This window comes from Pituophis catenifer, unplaced genomic scaffold, assembly GCF_029215685.1.
Source record: "Pituophis catenifer annectens isolate HBS135680 unplaced genomic scaffold, rPitCat1.0.hap2 SCAF_31, whole genome shotgun sequence".
NCBI lineage: Eukaryota > Metazoa > Chordata > Lepidosauria > Squamata > Colubridae > Pituophis > Pituophis catenifer.
In genome coordinates, this window is record NW_027256911.1 from 569,497 (window position 1) to 584,167 (window position 14,671).

At 45.9% G+C, this 14,671-nt stretch overlaps 1 protein-coding gene across 1 annotated transcript in view; it reads right to left on the bottom strand.

The window, feature by feature from the left end:
• LOC139326289 (vinexin-like) overlaps positions 1-14,671 on the bottom strand; it is a 59,221-nt gene that overhangs the window by 4,097 nt on the left and 40,453 nt on the right. The window contains exons 15-18 of the mRNA XM_070956449.1: positions 12,818-12,932; positions 10,530-10,655; positions 6,507-7,034; positions 2,014-2,108 (exon numbers count right to left, since the gene is read on the bottom strand). Coding sequence (XP_070812550.1) covers positions 2,014-2,108; positions 6,507-7,034; positions 10,530-10,655; positions 12,818-12,932 — 864 coding nt within the window. The remainder of the gene's footprint in view (positions 1-2,013; positions 2,109-6,506; positions 7,035-10,529; positions 10,656-12,817; positions 12,933-14,671) is intronic.

Below are 14,671 nucleotides of genomic sequence, written 5' to 3' on the forward strand. Positions count from 1 at the left end.
ATTTTACATTTCACCACTGGTTTAATATAGAGATGAAGGGAAAAATGGAATTTGGTTCAGATTAGAATTAGGATGAATGGGTAATATTGATTTAAAAAAAAGAGAGAGAGAGAAAGAAAAATAGAGAGAATAAATACTATGGCAAAAAGGGAACATATAACTTGTGTCGAAATGACTAAAAATTGTTTAAATTTGTGAACCGGCCAATACTTTGTTCAGAAAAAATACATTGTATGTGTGTCTGTCTGTGTGTGTGTCAAAAAATAAAAAAAACTTTTTTAAAAAAAGTAAAAAAAAAAAGTACAGCGATACCTTGGTACTCAACTGCTTCGAAACTCATCGAATTTGGTACTCAGCACGTTTTGATGTGAAAATATTGTCCCGGTACTCATCGTTTGTTTAGTACTCGACACAAGCTAGAACTTGTCGGTGTCGACTGCCTTATGACTCACCACATTATTCCTTATGGGAAATATTTGTTTCGTACTCTTCACTTCTGGTACTCATCATGCCTTCTGAATTAACAACGAGTACTAAGGTACCACTGTACTTACAACCCAATTCTGAAGTTCTGATAGCCATCCTTCCACCCCAACGGTCACGTGGCTGCATTTTGGTGATTGACAACTGCAGTGCTCACTTTAATGATTACCATGAAAAAAGAAAAGATCGTAAAATGGGGTCAGTCATGACCTGCTTTACGACCATCACGACTTACGAAATTATGGTCATAAGTCAAGAACTACCTGTGTAGTTTTTCCGTATACTCCAATTAAAACATATTTTTTTTCTCCTAAGGGAATCCCAAAGATGTCTTTTCAGGAGGCAACTGGACTTTGTTTTTTCTTTGAAGGCATTTCGCTTCTCATCCAAGAAGCTTCTTCAGTTCTGACTGGATGGTGGGGAATGGAAGGAGTTATATTCCTTGCAGACACTTGGTCATCTGAGCACTACTCAGGTGACCCTGAGGACACAGATAAACCTCCAAGTGCTTCAAGGACCCTCTAGTAAAGGTAAAGGTTCCCCTCACACATATGTGCTAGTCGTTCCCGACTCTAGGGGGCGGTGCTCATCTCCGTTTCAAAGCCGAAGAGCCAGCGCTGTCTGAAGACGTCTCCATGGTCATGTGGCCGACATGACTAAAAGCTAAAGGCGCACGGAACGCTGTTACCTTCCCACCAAAGGTGGTCCCTATTTTTCTACTTGCATTTTTTACATGCTTTCAAACTGCTAGGTTGGCAGAAGCTGAGGCAAGTAACGGGAGCTCACCCCGTTACACGGCACTAGGGATTCGAACTGCTGAACTGCCGACCTTTCGATCGACAAGCTCAGCGTCTTAGCCACCGAGCCACCACTCAGTGACCCTCTAAAAGAACGCAAAGGACCAGCTGTCTGCAAGGAATATAAATCCTTCCATTCCCCACTATCGTGTCAGAGCTGAAGAAGCTACTTGGATGAGAAAAAACCAGAAAATCCAGCTGAAAAAGGCATCTTTGGGACAACTATGACCTGGATGGTTGAGAATCTCTACAGACTTTTTCCTAAGGGAAATAAACTTTTAAGTCCCTTCTGCAGGCAGGACAGACGAGAGATGTTTCATGCATGGAAAAGAAATGTGCAAAGGCAAGCAATCTGCCTGCTCCCCGCACTCCCCAAATATTTGGGGGGGGGGGGGGGAAAGAGGTGGAGAGACATACACCCTGCAGCTCGGAAACCTTGAGCTGTCCTCAGCCTTTCCAGCAGGCATTTGCAATGCTTGGCACCGGTAAAGCAGCCGGCGGCTTCTGTCCCCCTAGGCGGTGAGCAGGCCCCTCTGAAAAAGGCCCCTTGTTTTGAACAATCCAGACACTGTCCAAGCCTGGCACTCTGGGGGGGGGGTGGGGTTGTCTACAGCCCCCCTCCTCCTTCCTCCCCTCCTTTATGGGTCACTTCACACAGGGATGGTGGGGCTGGCCAGCTGCCAGCAGGAGCCCAGCTCTCCCTTCCCCGCCACTGCGAATCTGCCTGACTTACGGAGTCCACTGGATGCCGGAGGGGGAGTCTCTGGCGGCGTGCGGGGGGCTCTGCGGCTTTGAAGTTGGGGAAAACACTGTCTCGAGGGCGGAATTCTGCAGTCATGAGAGCAAGAAAAAGGAAGGGCGATGAGAACACGGCATACCGGAAAGTAATAAACACAGGTGGGAGGAAAGGAAAATTTACCTAAATCCTGGCAGAAGTGCCCAGGAAAATTCAACGCAGAATACAGGTAGTCCTGGACTTACGACCACAGTCAAACAGTGGTGGGTTTCTACCAGTTCGCCCCGGTTCGGGAAAACTGGTAGTGGCGGTGGCAGGAAGCTCTGCCCACTTACCTGGATGTCATCACGGACGCTCTGCGCAGAAGCGCCGAACGCTCACAGTTCCGAACTGGTAGCGAAGGTTAGTGAAACCCACTACTGCAATCGAGCCCAACCTTTCCGTTGCTAAGGAAGACCGTTGTTAAGTGAGTTTTGCTCCATTGTACGACCTTCCTTGCTGCCTTTGTTAAGTGAATCACTGCAGTTATTAAGTTAGTAACACGATTGTCAAGTGAACTGGGCTTCCCAATGACTGTGGGGACGGTCGCAAAAGGGGATCACCTGACACTACAGTCATAAATAAGAGTCAGCTGCTAATCGTCCAAATTTTGACCCCGTGACTGTGGGGATGCTACCGCAGTTGTAAGTGCTAAAAATGGTCGCAAGCCACCACATTTTTCAGTGCCATTGTAACTTTGAATTTTTTTTTAATTTGATTTATGATCACTAAATGTTCTAAATTCACTATGTTTTTGGAGAAGCAACAGAGGACAAAACGGCCCTTATAAACGGCCCAGAAAGAAAATAGATGAAAATGTTTGCTAATTCCTAGAAGGGTGAAAATCCTGCTAGAAATCACAATACATTTTGTTTATCACAAGTGCCACAAGCATGATAATCAGGAGAAACAGCATGAAATGAATAGCTCTGCATATACCAAATATTTGTGATCATAAATTATCTTTATTTCTGTGTCATGTAAGATTTGCCTGCCAATGACCAGACCAAAATGCACTGAGAACTGCTGCTGATGTTAGCAGAGGTGAAATTGGAACATTTTGTTCCTTTTTTTAAAAAAAAACCACTATTCAATTCTTTTCATTTTACTCCAATTACAAGTTCACGTTTGAAATATTTTGTTCACACAACATGGCTACCGCCTTATTACTATATTGTGTATATATCCTTCCAGGTTTAGTACAATTGGGATTCGGTGTCTTGGGCATTAAAGATTGTAATGCTGTGATGTTTATGTTTTTTTTCCAGCTGCGACTACCCTATTTCCCCCAAAATAAGACATCCCCTGATAATAAGCCCAATCGGGCTTTTGAGCGCATGGCAATAAGGCCAAGCGCTTATTTCAGGAATCAAAAAAATATAAAACAGGGTCTTATTTTCGGGGAAACACGGTATAGACTTTGCCTTTAAATGTTAGCAACTCTTCAGTTGTTGTTTTTTTTTAAATTTTTATTTTTAAACATGACAAAACATAAAACCACCATCATCCATTACAATCACAGAAAGTGTGTCGATCGGTTAAAATTCTTTTGTGCTTAATTCCATATCCAACATTTACAAGTTATTTAATTTCTCTTATTTAACAATTTTATATATCCCTTTATATCATTATTCTCATTTTTATTTTTATTTTTCAGATTTCTATACTGCCCTTCTCCTTTCGGACTCAGGGCGGTGAACAGCCAAATATAAAACATTCATACCCAAAAGTTAAAATAGATTTAAAATAATTAAATAAAATTTGGCCCATAATTTAAAACATTTCAATTAAAATCAATATCAATTTTAAAACCAACCATAAAATCAGGACAGCCCATTAAATTATTGTTCAAATAATTTAACAATTATTTAACAAAGGCTTAACTCCCTTAAGAAATCACTTCGTATATTTTATCATCACATTAATTTCATATTTCATACTTCATTTCCATGCCTTATTATCTAGCCATTGATAAAATAGATCCCATATCAAATAATATTATCTTCCTGTTCTTGAATTTCAAATGTCAATTTACTCATTTCAGCACATTCCATAATTTTCTTAATAACTTCATCTTATTAATAACTTCAGCAACTCTTTATTTGTTAATTGTCTAACCAAGTTGGGCTTTTGTGGAAACTAAGGCACATCCATTATAGGTGCAAGGAAATGGAAGGGGGATCCGGTTTTCCTCATTTGATGTTCTGAAATCGTGTCTAGACTTTCTGTGAGCAGTTCAGTTATTCAGACCCCCCCCCCATATTTGTCATTTTTAATATGTTCCTTTTTATACCCTTGCATTTGTTGTAAGCCGCACAGCGCCTTTGAAGGCGTGGGTTTTAAAAAGTGGAAATACAGAAATATTCATTTTAAGTTGTCTCTAAACCAGAAGCAAAGGACTGAATCAGAAGAAACTCATCAGGGTTGGGGTACAAATGCTTGGCTTTGTTAAGCTACTGGAAGACCCCACTAAGGTTAGAAGGTCCCAAAAATGCTTTTTCAAAGTTTCAAGGTTTTCCTTGAAGACATTTCACTTCTCATCCAAGAAGCTTCTTCAGTTCTGTAAAGGGCACTTCTTCAGAATTGAGGTCACGTGATCAAAATTCAGACACTTGTCCCATATTTATGACCGTCGCCATATCCTGGGGTGGGTTCTAAATTTTTTACTACCGGTTCTGTGGGCGTGGCTTATTTTGTGGGTGTGGCTTGGAGGTCAAGTGACTAGGTGGGCGTGGCTAGCTGGTCAGAGTCATTTCTGGAAGGTCCTCGCCCTTACGACCAGTCCTCGCACTTATGACCCGACTCATTTGTTTGCTTTTAACACTGATCAGCTGTAGGACGGCCCTTTGAAGCCCCGTGGCAAGAGTTTAAGCAGTTTTTTTTCCTTCTAGTCATCAGCTGGGACTCAGGAGGCAGCAATAGATTGGGGGTGGGACCAAATAAAAGGTAAGAATAACGTGGGGGGGTGCGAGGGCGGGGGGGGGGAGAACCAGTTCGGTGACGTTATATCGTCACAGCTACCGGCTCGGCCGAACCGGACTGAACCGGGAGGAACCTACCACTTCTGGGGTCAGGAAATCACTTTCTGCGACCTTCTGACAAGCCAAGTCAATGAGGAAGCCAGATTTATTTAACAATCGTGTTACTAACTTAACAAGTGCAGTGATTCCCTTAAACAACTGTGGCAAGAAAAGTCGTAAAATGAGGCAAAGCTCACTGCACGACGGTCTCACTTCGCCAGAGAAATTTTGTGCTCCATTGTGGTCGTACGTTGAGGACTATATTAAGCATGAGTATCCTTCTAGTTTCCATTAGTCATTTCAAAGCAGAACTAGAATCTTTTCCGGATTGGCTTAGCTTTCCTGGGGAAGAAGCTCACCCCCACGTCTACCGAAAGGAATGCAAACTTTGTCCCCTGCTAAGAGTTGCTGTTGCTGGTTTTTGTGTTGTTTTGTCCGCTCTTCCCGTTGCTTTGGGGCTGCTGCCAAGCCCTACAACAGGATATTAACTTCTCACAGGGTCTAAAGCAGAGGTGTCAAACTCAAGGCCTGGGGCCCGGCCTATGGGGTACTTAGATCTGGCCCACGGGGCTGCTCTGGAAACAGCAAAGGACTGGCCCGTGATGCTTCTGCCGGCAAAAACGGGCTCCCGAGTTCCGTTTTTGGCTTCCAGGGCCTCCTGCAGTCCTCTGCCAGTGAAAACGGAGCTCGGGAGGGCCGCAAGCGGTATTGTGGTATTTGCCGGTTCTCCAAACTACTCAAAATTTCCTCTACCGGTTCTCCAGAACTTGTCAGAACCTGCTGGATTTCACCCTGGCCTGGGGGTTACTTAGAAGTGGCCGCCCTGTTTCCGCGGTGCTTCTGCCAGCTAAAATGGGCTCCCAAGCTCCATTTTCAGCTGCCAAGGCCTCCTGCAACCCTCTGCCAGTGGAAATCGCAGAGCTCCGTTTTCACTGGCAGAGGTTTGCAGGCGGTTTGGCAGCCAAAAACGGAACTCGGGAGCCCGTTTTCACTGGCAGAGCGCTCAGGCCACCACAGGTGCCCCCGACAGGAGTGACGTCGAGCTGGCCATGCCCCCACTGCCCTCCCCCCCAGGTCAAACACAACCCTGCTGAAATCGAGTTTTTTATACCCCTGGTCTAAAGTGTATGCTGTATCAAGGAAATGTCCACCATTGCCATGAATTAAACCTGCGACGGTGGGATCCGCAGAGAAGGGATCAAGAAAACTCAAGAGGGATGCCAGCCAGTGGGACCGTGCCAGCCTCATCCCCTTTTTTAAAAAAAAATTTGCATCATTATTTTGCATGCACGCCCCACGTTATGAAAGCGGCAAGTCTGCTTTTGTAATTCCGAGGAGGATGCTAAGCGACTGCCTGCGATTAAAAGGACGGACACAGTTACACCAAACATGAGAAATGTGAAGGGGGGGGAGGAAAGAACAGCATCTCACCTGCGGCGGAATGGAAGTCCGTGGTTGGGAAGTCAATACAGGAGGAAGAGGTCGTGGTGGGTCCTTCATCTGGACAGACGTGAGAGGCTGCGGGCTACCACTGGACCTTTTCCCTGGGCTTTGACTCTGGGGACTGAAAGAGCCAGCTCTGGGTGCATCCTGGATTCTGTGAATCGGGGTCTCAGGGGTTTCAAATTTTGGAGACACGGGAAATGTGAATCCAGAGGGGGCAGAGGAGGAGAAGGAGGAAGAGGAGGAGAGCAGGTCTGGTGCCAGGGCGCTTGGCAGGCTTGAAGGGGAAGTCTCAGACTGCCACCTACTGCCCAGATTGGGTGTATGTGCCTGGGGGGATGAGCTGGCATGGGTTGGGAGGCCCGGAGAGGAAGGATATTCCTCCGAATTCTTCACTCTTGGCTCTTTCACCACCTGGACATAGTTGGCTGGGAAAATACCCTGGCGGTTTGTGCCAGAGATGCGACCTTCATACCAGTTCTCGTCTACCCTACGGACGAGGCAGATACGCTCACCCTGGCAACAAAGAAGAAAAAAAAAAAAAGAACAAAAGTTAGCATACCGTGGGAGTAAGTAAGGAGAGTCCCGAGGCTGAAATACACACCCAAGAAGAGATTGTCTGCCCTTCACAACAACCACTTTGAAGCTAAGGGCCACCCAGTTTGTTCCAGGCACAATAGGTCCATCTTGATATTTATTTGTTTGTTTGTTGTGTGTGTGGGTGCGTATGTGCATTTCTAGGGCCTCCATATCAGCAGTGGGATATGGAATGTAGGATGAGAACAGCATCTCGCAGCAGTAACTTTGGGTGGTGTACAATACCACCAGCGACTTCTTAATTCACACAACATCCTGAATATATCTGAAAGATCTATGAAGCAGGCCACCTGTTACCCTACCATACTTGTCTCTAAGGCCTCTTGACTGATTGAGTAACAGCAACCAGTTTATTTATTTACTCCCATTTATTTATTTACTTTTTCACCACATTTTCTTTCGCCATGGTGGCGCAGTGGTTAGACTGCAGTACTGCAGGCTCCTTCTGCTGACTGCCGGCTGCCTGCAATTTGGCAGTTCAAATCTCACCAGGCTCAAGGTTGACTCAGCCTTCCGTCCTTCCGAGGTCGGTAAAATGAGGATCCAGATTGTTGAGGGCAATAGGCCGACTATAAACTGCTTAGAGAGCTGTAAAGCATTATGAAGCGGTATATAAATCTAAGTGCTATTGCTATCCTTCCTTCCTTCCTTCCTTCCTTCCTTCCTTCCTTCCTTCCTTCCTTCCTTCCTTCCTTCCTTCCTTTCCTTCCCTCTGCCCACTGCCAGCAGTTCGATCCTGACTGGCTCAAGCTTGACTCAGCCTTCCTTCCGAGATGGGTAAAATGAGGACCCAGATTATTGGGGGCAAGAGGCTGACTCTGTAAACCGCTTAGAGAGGGCTGTAAAGCACTGTAAAGCGGTATATAAGTCTAAGTGCTATTGCTATTTGCTCCATTTATTTATTTACTTTTTCACCACATTTCCTTTTCTCCAAAAGGTCAACCATGGCCCAGATCCCCAGCGGTGGGGGAAGAGAATGCCCCTCTCAAATATTATTGTTATAAATGTTCTTAAGGTTTATAAAATCATAAATTCTGTGGAGTGAAACATTTGTTCAACAACAACCAAGCTGATGTTGCAAATACACGTCCTTCTGTTCTTTCTCCAGAAGCTACTAATTGCTATGTCTCTCTTTGAATTAAACATGAACTCAGAACAAAGCGTTTAAACTGAGCAAGGGCATCGCCCAATTGATCTCGGTCAAACAAAGCAACAAAAAGGAATTGTAATCTCCGGATGATTGGAGCTACCTTGTCTGATATCCCTGCCCACCAAAAACAGATTAATAAATGCACAGGAAAGCTGTACAGTAATCCAAACCATCTGCAAGGCTCATCTTTAGCACAAAAAAATATATATTTTTTTTCTGGTGGAGAGTTTTCCAAGAGTGACGAGATGGCACAGGATGATCAAAACTCAGGAAAGCCGGCTCTGCCGTTGGCTGGGTGCAACCCAGCTTCTTTCAGGCAGTGGTGAAATCCTCCCCAGATTGCCACCGGTTCGCTGCCTGTACATGCACGGGGTGTGCTAAATACACGCTGCACACACGCCTTCACAGAGCATACAAAAAGGACCAAACACATGCTTTGCGTGGAAAAAGAGGACTTGACAAGGTAAGTAGAACAGCGAGGGGAGGGAACAGCTGTGCTGCACGATTTAGATGTCAGGTTCCAGAACGATAAAACAGGAAACAAACAAAACAAACCTGGTTTGATGCTGATGCCTTTTATTCCTGGCACTCACTGACCACTTAAAAGAAATTATTGTTAGGGCTGACTGCCCTGGATTCCCATCAGCTTTTATACAATACATCAGTGAACGCAGCTCTCATTTTCCAATCCCCAGCGCAGGGGTGAAATGCTCCTGGTTCGGACCAGATCGCCCGATCCGGTAGCGATGGCGGTGGGTGGTTCGGAGAACCGGTAGCAAAAATCCCTGCGCCCCCCCCCCATGCCCAGCTGAGCCACACAATTATCAGAGGCTTTTTTTTTTTTACTTTTAAAAGCATTTTTTCTACAACCGCTTCCGACGAAAAATGCTTTTAAAAGTAAAAAAAAAAAAAGCAAGCCTCTGATGATCGCGCGGCTCAGCTGGGATCGTCAGAGGCTTTTCAAAGCATTTTTTTCTGCAACCTCTTGGCGGAAGAGGTGGTAAAAAAAAATGCTTTGAAAAGTCTCTGACGATCCCAGCTGAGTTGCCTGATGGGCAGAGGCTTTTCAAAGCATTAGAAAAAATGCTTTGAAAAGTTAAAAAAAAAAAAAAGTTGGCCACGCCCACCCAGTCACATTCCCCCCCCACCAAGCCACGCCCACAGAACCGGAAGTAACAAATTTTACATTTCACCCCTGCCCCAATGCCTACCCTGCCCATGTGACTCAGAAGTATGGTTAATGTGTTTTACTCTAACTGTAATTATTAAAATCAGTCTCTTAAGGGGGAAGTGTTTTTGTGGGTTTCCTTGGAACATGCTGCTCAATCTGAAAGTGCTATTACTCCCTTCCTGACATCATCACCGTGCAGCCGCCTCACAGCTGTTTGGCGGCTGCCCGGCTTCCCAGCAACGTGGTGACCATCCCAGATGATGGAACGTCTCCTCGCCCTCCGTCCCAAGTCCTCAGCAGCTGGCAAGGTAGCGTGCAGGGCCCCTGTCCTCCGTGGCTGTAGCGACAGCCGTTTCCTCCCAAATGGAAGCTCCGGGCCATTGGGCACACCGGACCTGACGTTAGATTCGCTAGAAAGCAGGATTTCCTGCTTTCTAGAAAATATAAACCGTGCAGCACAGCTGATCGTTGGAAATACCGGTTCAAAAGAACCGGTAGCTTTTTTAACTACCGGTTCGCCTGAATCGGTAGCTTTTTTTTCCTACCTGTTTGCCTGAATTGGTAGTTTTTATCACTACCAGTTTACCCGAACCCGTAGCATTTCACCCCTGCTTTCAGGTGGCACTTTTCAGCACTGATGTTCAAAAGTGACAGGACATTATTTATGACATGGTTCCATCGCCACAGGAGGTGCCCCTTGCATATTTTCCTACAGGCACTAAAAATATTACTGGCTGCCTCGGAGCTCCATTATGAGAAGCGGAGACAGCCAACCAAACCCCACATCTGTTGGAGGGGAATGAACTGGCCTGGAGCCCAGACGCACCATGGAAACGAGGCCCTGAAGCCATTTTGTTGCAAGAATGTATGTTTCAGTAGTGGGTTTCAATTTCGATCGCTACTGGTTTGCTCGCGGGTGCGTGTGTACTCGCGGGCGCTCTCACACATGCGCAGAACCTTCTGAGCATACGCAGAGACATCCGGGCGGGTGGGCGGAACCTCCCGCCACTGCCGCTACCAGTTTGCCCGATTCGGTGCGAACTGGTAGCAACCCACCACTGGTATGTTTCTGCTAATATGTGGACTTCGATACCTTTCGGAAGGACAGCTCTACTGCCAGGTCTCCTTTGAAGTTGTATTGGGCCACTGCTTCCCCATACTCCAAGACTTGGATGGAGGGCACTTTGATGGGCTTGGGAATTTCGGTTGGAGGCAGGACCTGTGTTGAAAAAAGGAAGCAGCAGCACAACAACAGGGTTATGGCTTTAATCTGGGATACAGGTTCCTAGAGAAAGAGCTCACCTGACCACCAAACATCTTTACTGGAACACATCATTGGCAGTGAAAGTATGAAGGAGGAAAATGCCTCCGTGTGTCACACTCTTGTTATTCGTGCAGGACATGGGCCTGCTCCGATTCTTTCCCTGAACATCAGAACAATGCCTCTTTTATAGGGGCATTGTTACGGGACCGCCTTCTGCCACCAATTGCCTCCCACCGGCCGGTTCGCTCCCACAGCGAGGGCCTCCTCAGGGTGCCGTCAGCCAGACAATGTCGGCTGGCGACCCCCAGGGGGAGAGCCTTCTCTGTGGTGGCACCTGCCCTCTGGAACGATCTACCTCCAGAGATACGAGTGATCTCAGACCTCCGGACTTTTTGTCGGGCCCTAAAAACTTACTTTTTTCATCTAGCTGGGCTGGCCTGATTCCATGTTGGTTTTAACATTTGATATTGATTTTAATTGCTATGTTTTAAATTATGGGCCAAATTCTATTTAATTAGTTTTAAATAATTATTTTAACTTTTGTGTACAAATGTTTTTATTTTGGCTGTTCACCGCCCTGAGTCCGAAAGGAGAAGGGCGCTATACAAATTTTATTATTATTATTATTATTATTATTATTATTATTATTATTATTATTATTAATAATAATAATAATAATAATAATAATAAACAGGGAAATAAGATTAGGAGAGAGGGTTAGTAAGAGAGGAAGAGGGGAGGAGTGGGGGAAAGGAAGAGGAAGGAGAGAAGGGGAAGGAGAGGAGGAAACAAGAAAGTTGAAAAAAATAGAAGAAGGGAGAGAAGGGTAAGAGGGGAGAAGGAGAGGAATGGTTGTCGTGGAAGAAGGGAGATATGGAAGGGTAGAAGAACAGGGTTGTGCCTGACCTCAGGGGGCCGGAGTGGGTGTGGCCAGGGTGGGCGTGGCCAGCTCGACATCACTCGTATTGGGGGCACCTGTGATGGCCCCAGCGCTCTGCCAGAGAAAACAGGCTCCCGAGTTCCGTTTTTGGCTGTGATGGCCTCCTGCAACCCTCTGCCAGTGAAAACGGTGCTCGGGAGGGCCGCGTGCAGCTCTCCCGTGCTCTGTTTTCGCTGGCAGAGGCATCACAGGCCAGTCCTTTGCTGTTTCCAGGGCAGCCCCATGGGCCAGAGCTAAGCACCCCGCAGGCCGGATCCAGCCCCCAAGCCTTAAGTTTGACACCCCTGGTCTGGAGGAATAATAGAATGGAAACATAAAAGTAGAAAGTATGTCTGTCTACATCCAGCATGAATGAAACAAGATTTTTACTAATTTTGCCCTTTAGCAAGTGCGGAATCCAGAATTCTTAAAAAGTTACCCCCTTCCCTCAATTTCTGCTACCTCCTCTCCAGGGGTGAGTTCTACTTACCGTATTTTTCGGAATATAAGACGCACCGGACTATAAGACGCACCTACCTTTTTTGGTGAGGAAAACAAGAAAAAGAAATCTGCCTCTGCCTCCCAGCAATTTTGCCTCGTTGCAGCAAACAGCCTGCTTTACTTTCATTTTCGTTTTCAGCATAGCTTGATTAGCACAAGAAAAAAAAAATCTGCTCCCAGCAATTTACTTCCTTGCAGCAAGGAGCAGAGCCCCGCATAAAACAGCTGAGAGCCAAACAGCTGAGAGTTGGGAGGCCGATCTAATCAACTTGTGCTAATTAGGCTGTGCTGAAGCTGAAAGGAGCTGTTTCTTCTTGCTGCTTGCTCCAAGGAGGTAAATTGCTGGGAGGCAGAGGCCAAATGCCAGTCTGTGGGCGGGGCTACATTCAGTGTATAAGATGCACCCAAATTTTCACCCCCTTTTAGGGGGGAAAAAGGTGCGTCTTATACTCCGAAAAATACGGTACCTTTACTACTGTTTTGCAACAGGACCACATGCACACGCTTCTGCACATGCGCAGATCACCCATGATGACGTCATGGCGGATGGGCGGAGCCTCCTGCCAGTTTTACTACAGGTTCTATAGAACTGGACAGAACCGGGAGCAACCCATCACCGCTCCTCTCTCTTCTGTTTAGGTATTCAAAATCTATTTCAAGTTTAGTTGGGCAGCCAAAAATGGCCCCAGAAGCTTACCTCCACGTAATTAGCAGGGAAAATGCCCACTCTGCCATGGTGTTCTCCTTCAAGCCAGTTTTTGTCTACTTCTTTGTGGATGTAGACAATGTCACCTTTCTGTAAGGTCAGTTCTCTGAAAGACAAGCAGGTAAAATAAGGACCACTTGATGGGCTGTAGGCTAAAATAAAGCCAGGTCATAAGACACACTTGAAAGTAAATCAGGAAGCTTGTAATTGGGGAGTGTGTCTGGCAAGAACATAGAATGCTTATCTACAGGAAATACGTATGTGTAAAACTTGTAGCAATTCTGGGCAGATAGAAAGCTGATAAAAGCAACAAGAGTTAGACAACTTGCAGGCCTCAGCTAAAAATTAGGAATACAGATGGCCTGCAGCCAATAACATGTGCATTAGATAACTCCTGGGGCAGGGGTGGGTTCTAAATTTTTTTACTACCAGTTCTGTGGGCGTGGCTTATTTTGTGGGCGTGGCTTGATGGTCATGTGACAATTCTTTAGGATTTAGCAGAGGTACTGGTCTACCAGGCTTTTAACTGCTTGCAGAGCTGTACCGGTCTACTTATTTTGTTTTTGGAGGCACTGGTCTACCCATTTGTTTTTGCAGGCACTGGTCTACGTATTTATTTTTGCAGGCACCGGTCTACTCATTTGCTTTCTTTTACCACTGATCAGCTGTAGGGCGGCCCTTTGAAGCCCCACGGCAAGAGTTTAAACAGTTTTTTTCCCTCTAGCCGATAGCTGGGACTCAGGAGGCAGCAATAGATTGGGGGTGGGGCCAAATAAAAGGTAAGAATAACGTGGGTGGATGGGGGGGTGGGAGGGCGGGGGGGGAGAACCTGTTCGGTGAAGTCATATCGTCACCGCTACCAGCTCGGCCGAACCGGGAGGAACCCACCACTGTCCTGGGGTATTCATTAGCCAAGGTTTAGGAATAGGGACAGCTAGAGACCAATAGAATGAATTGTAGAATGATTACCAAAATGTTTATTAGATGATATTTCTCGCCTTGTCCCGCCTTCTCCTTTAGTGAAAATGTATAAACCTTACTTAATCCTTTTTTTTTTTTTTTTAATTTGATTTATATGCCGCCCTTCTCCGGAGACTCAGGGCGGCTTACAACGCGTTAAGCAATAGCCTTCATACTTTTGTATATTTTATACAAAGTCAGCTTATTGCCCCCACAAACTAGGTCCTCATTTTACCCACCTTAGAAAGGATGGAAGGCTGAGTCGACCTTGAGCCTGGTGAGAATTGAACTCGCAGTAATTGCAGGCAGCTGGATGTTAAATGCTGCCTTAGGAGGCATTAGCCTTCTACGCCACTCAGGCTCCTTTGTTCTTGGTTCTTGGCATTTTGGCTAGGAGGAGCCCTTTTCCTTGCAGTAATCCAATAAAAAGCAAACAGAAAACCTCCACCTCGTGTCTGGCGTCCAACATTGGCTTCGGCATCAGGCTCAGACCCGAAATTGGGGACAACACACTGTTAAAAATTCTTTCAGAGCGAACCTCCTTCAAGGGTCTTTTCAAGTCACTTCTCTGGGTTTGTACAAGCCACCTCCTGCTCAGGTTAAATAGCTTAATGCCACGATTGAGATAAATTGAACCCTTTCGCGTCGATCCTTTCGTGGCGTCCAAAGAATGTAGCTGTGGTTTTTCTAAAGCTATGTTGCTCCAGGAAATATTTTGTGCAGGACAGTGGGGTGTGTTCTAGGGTACATTCTCCACCCAAGCAGAAAAACAGTGAGAGTTGAAGAACTTGGGCAAAGCTTCACACAAGCAACTCATGTGATGTAGAAATGGGGGTGAGGAATCTTGTTGCACTTGGAAAGCACACTGGCTTTCCCCCCCCCCAT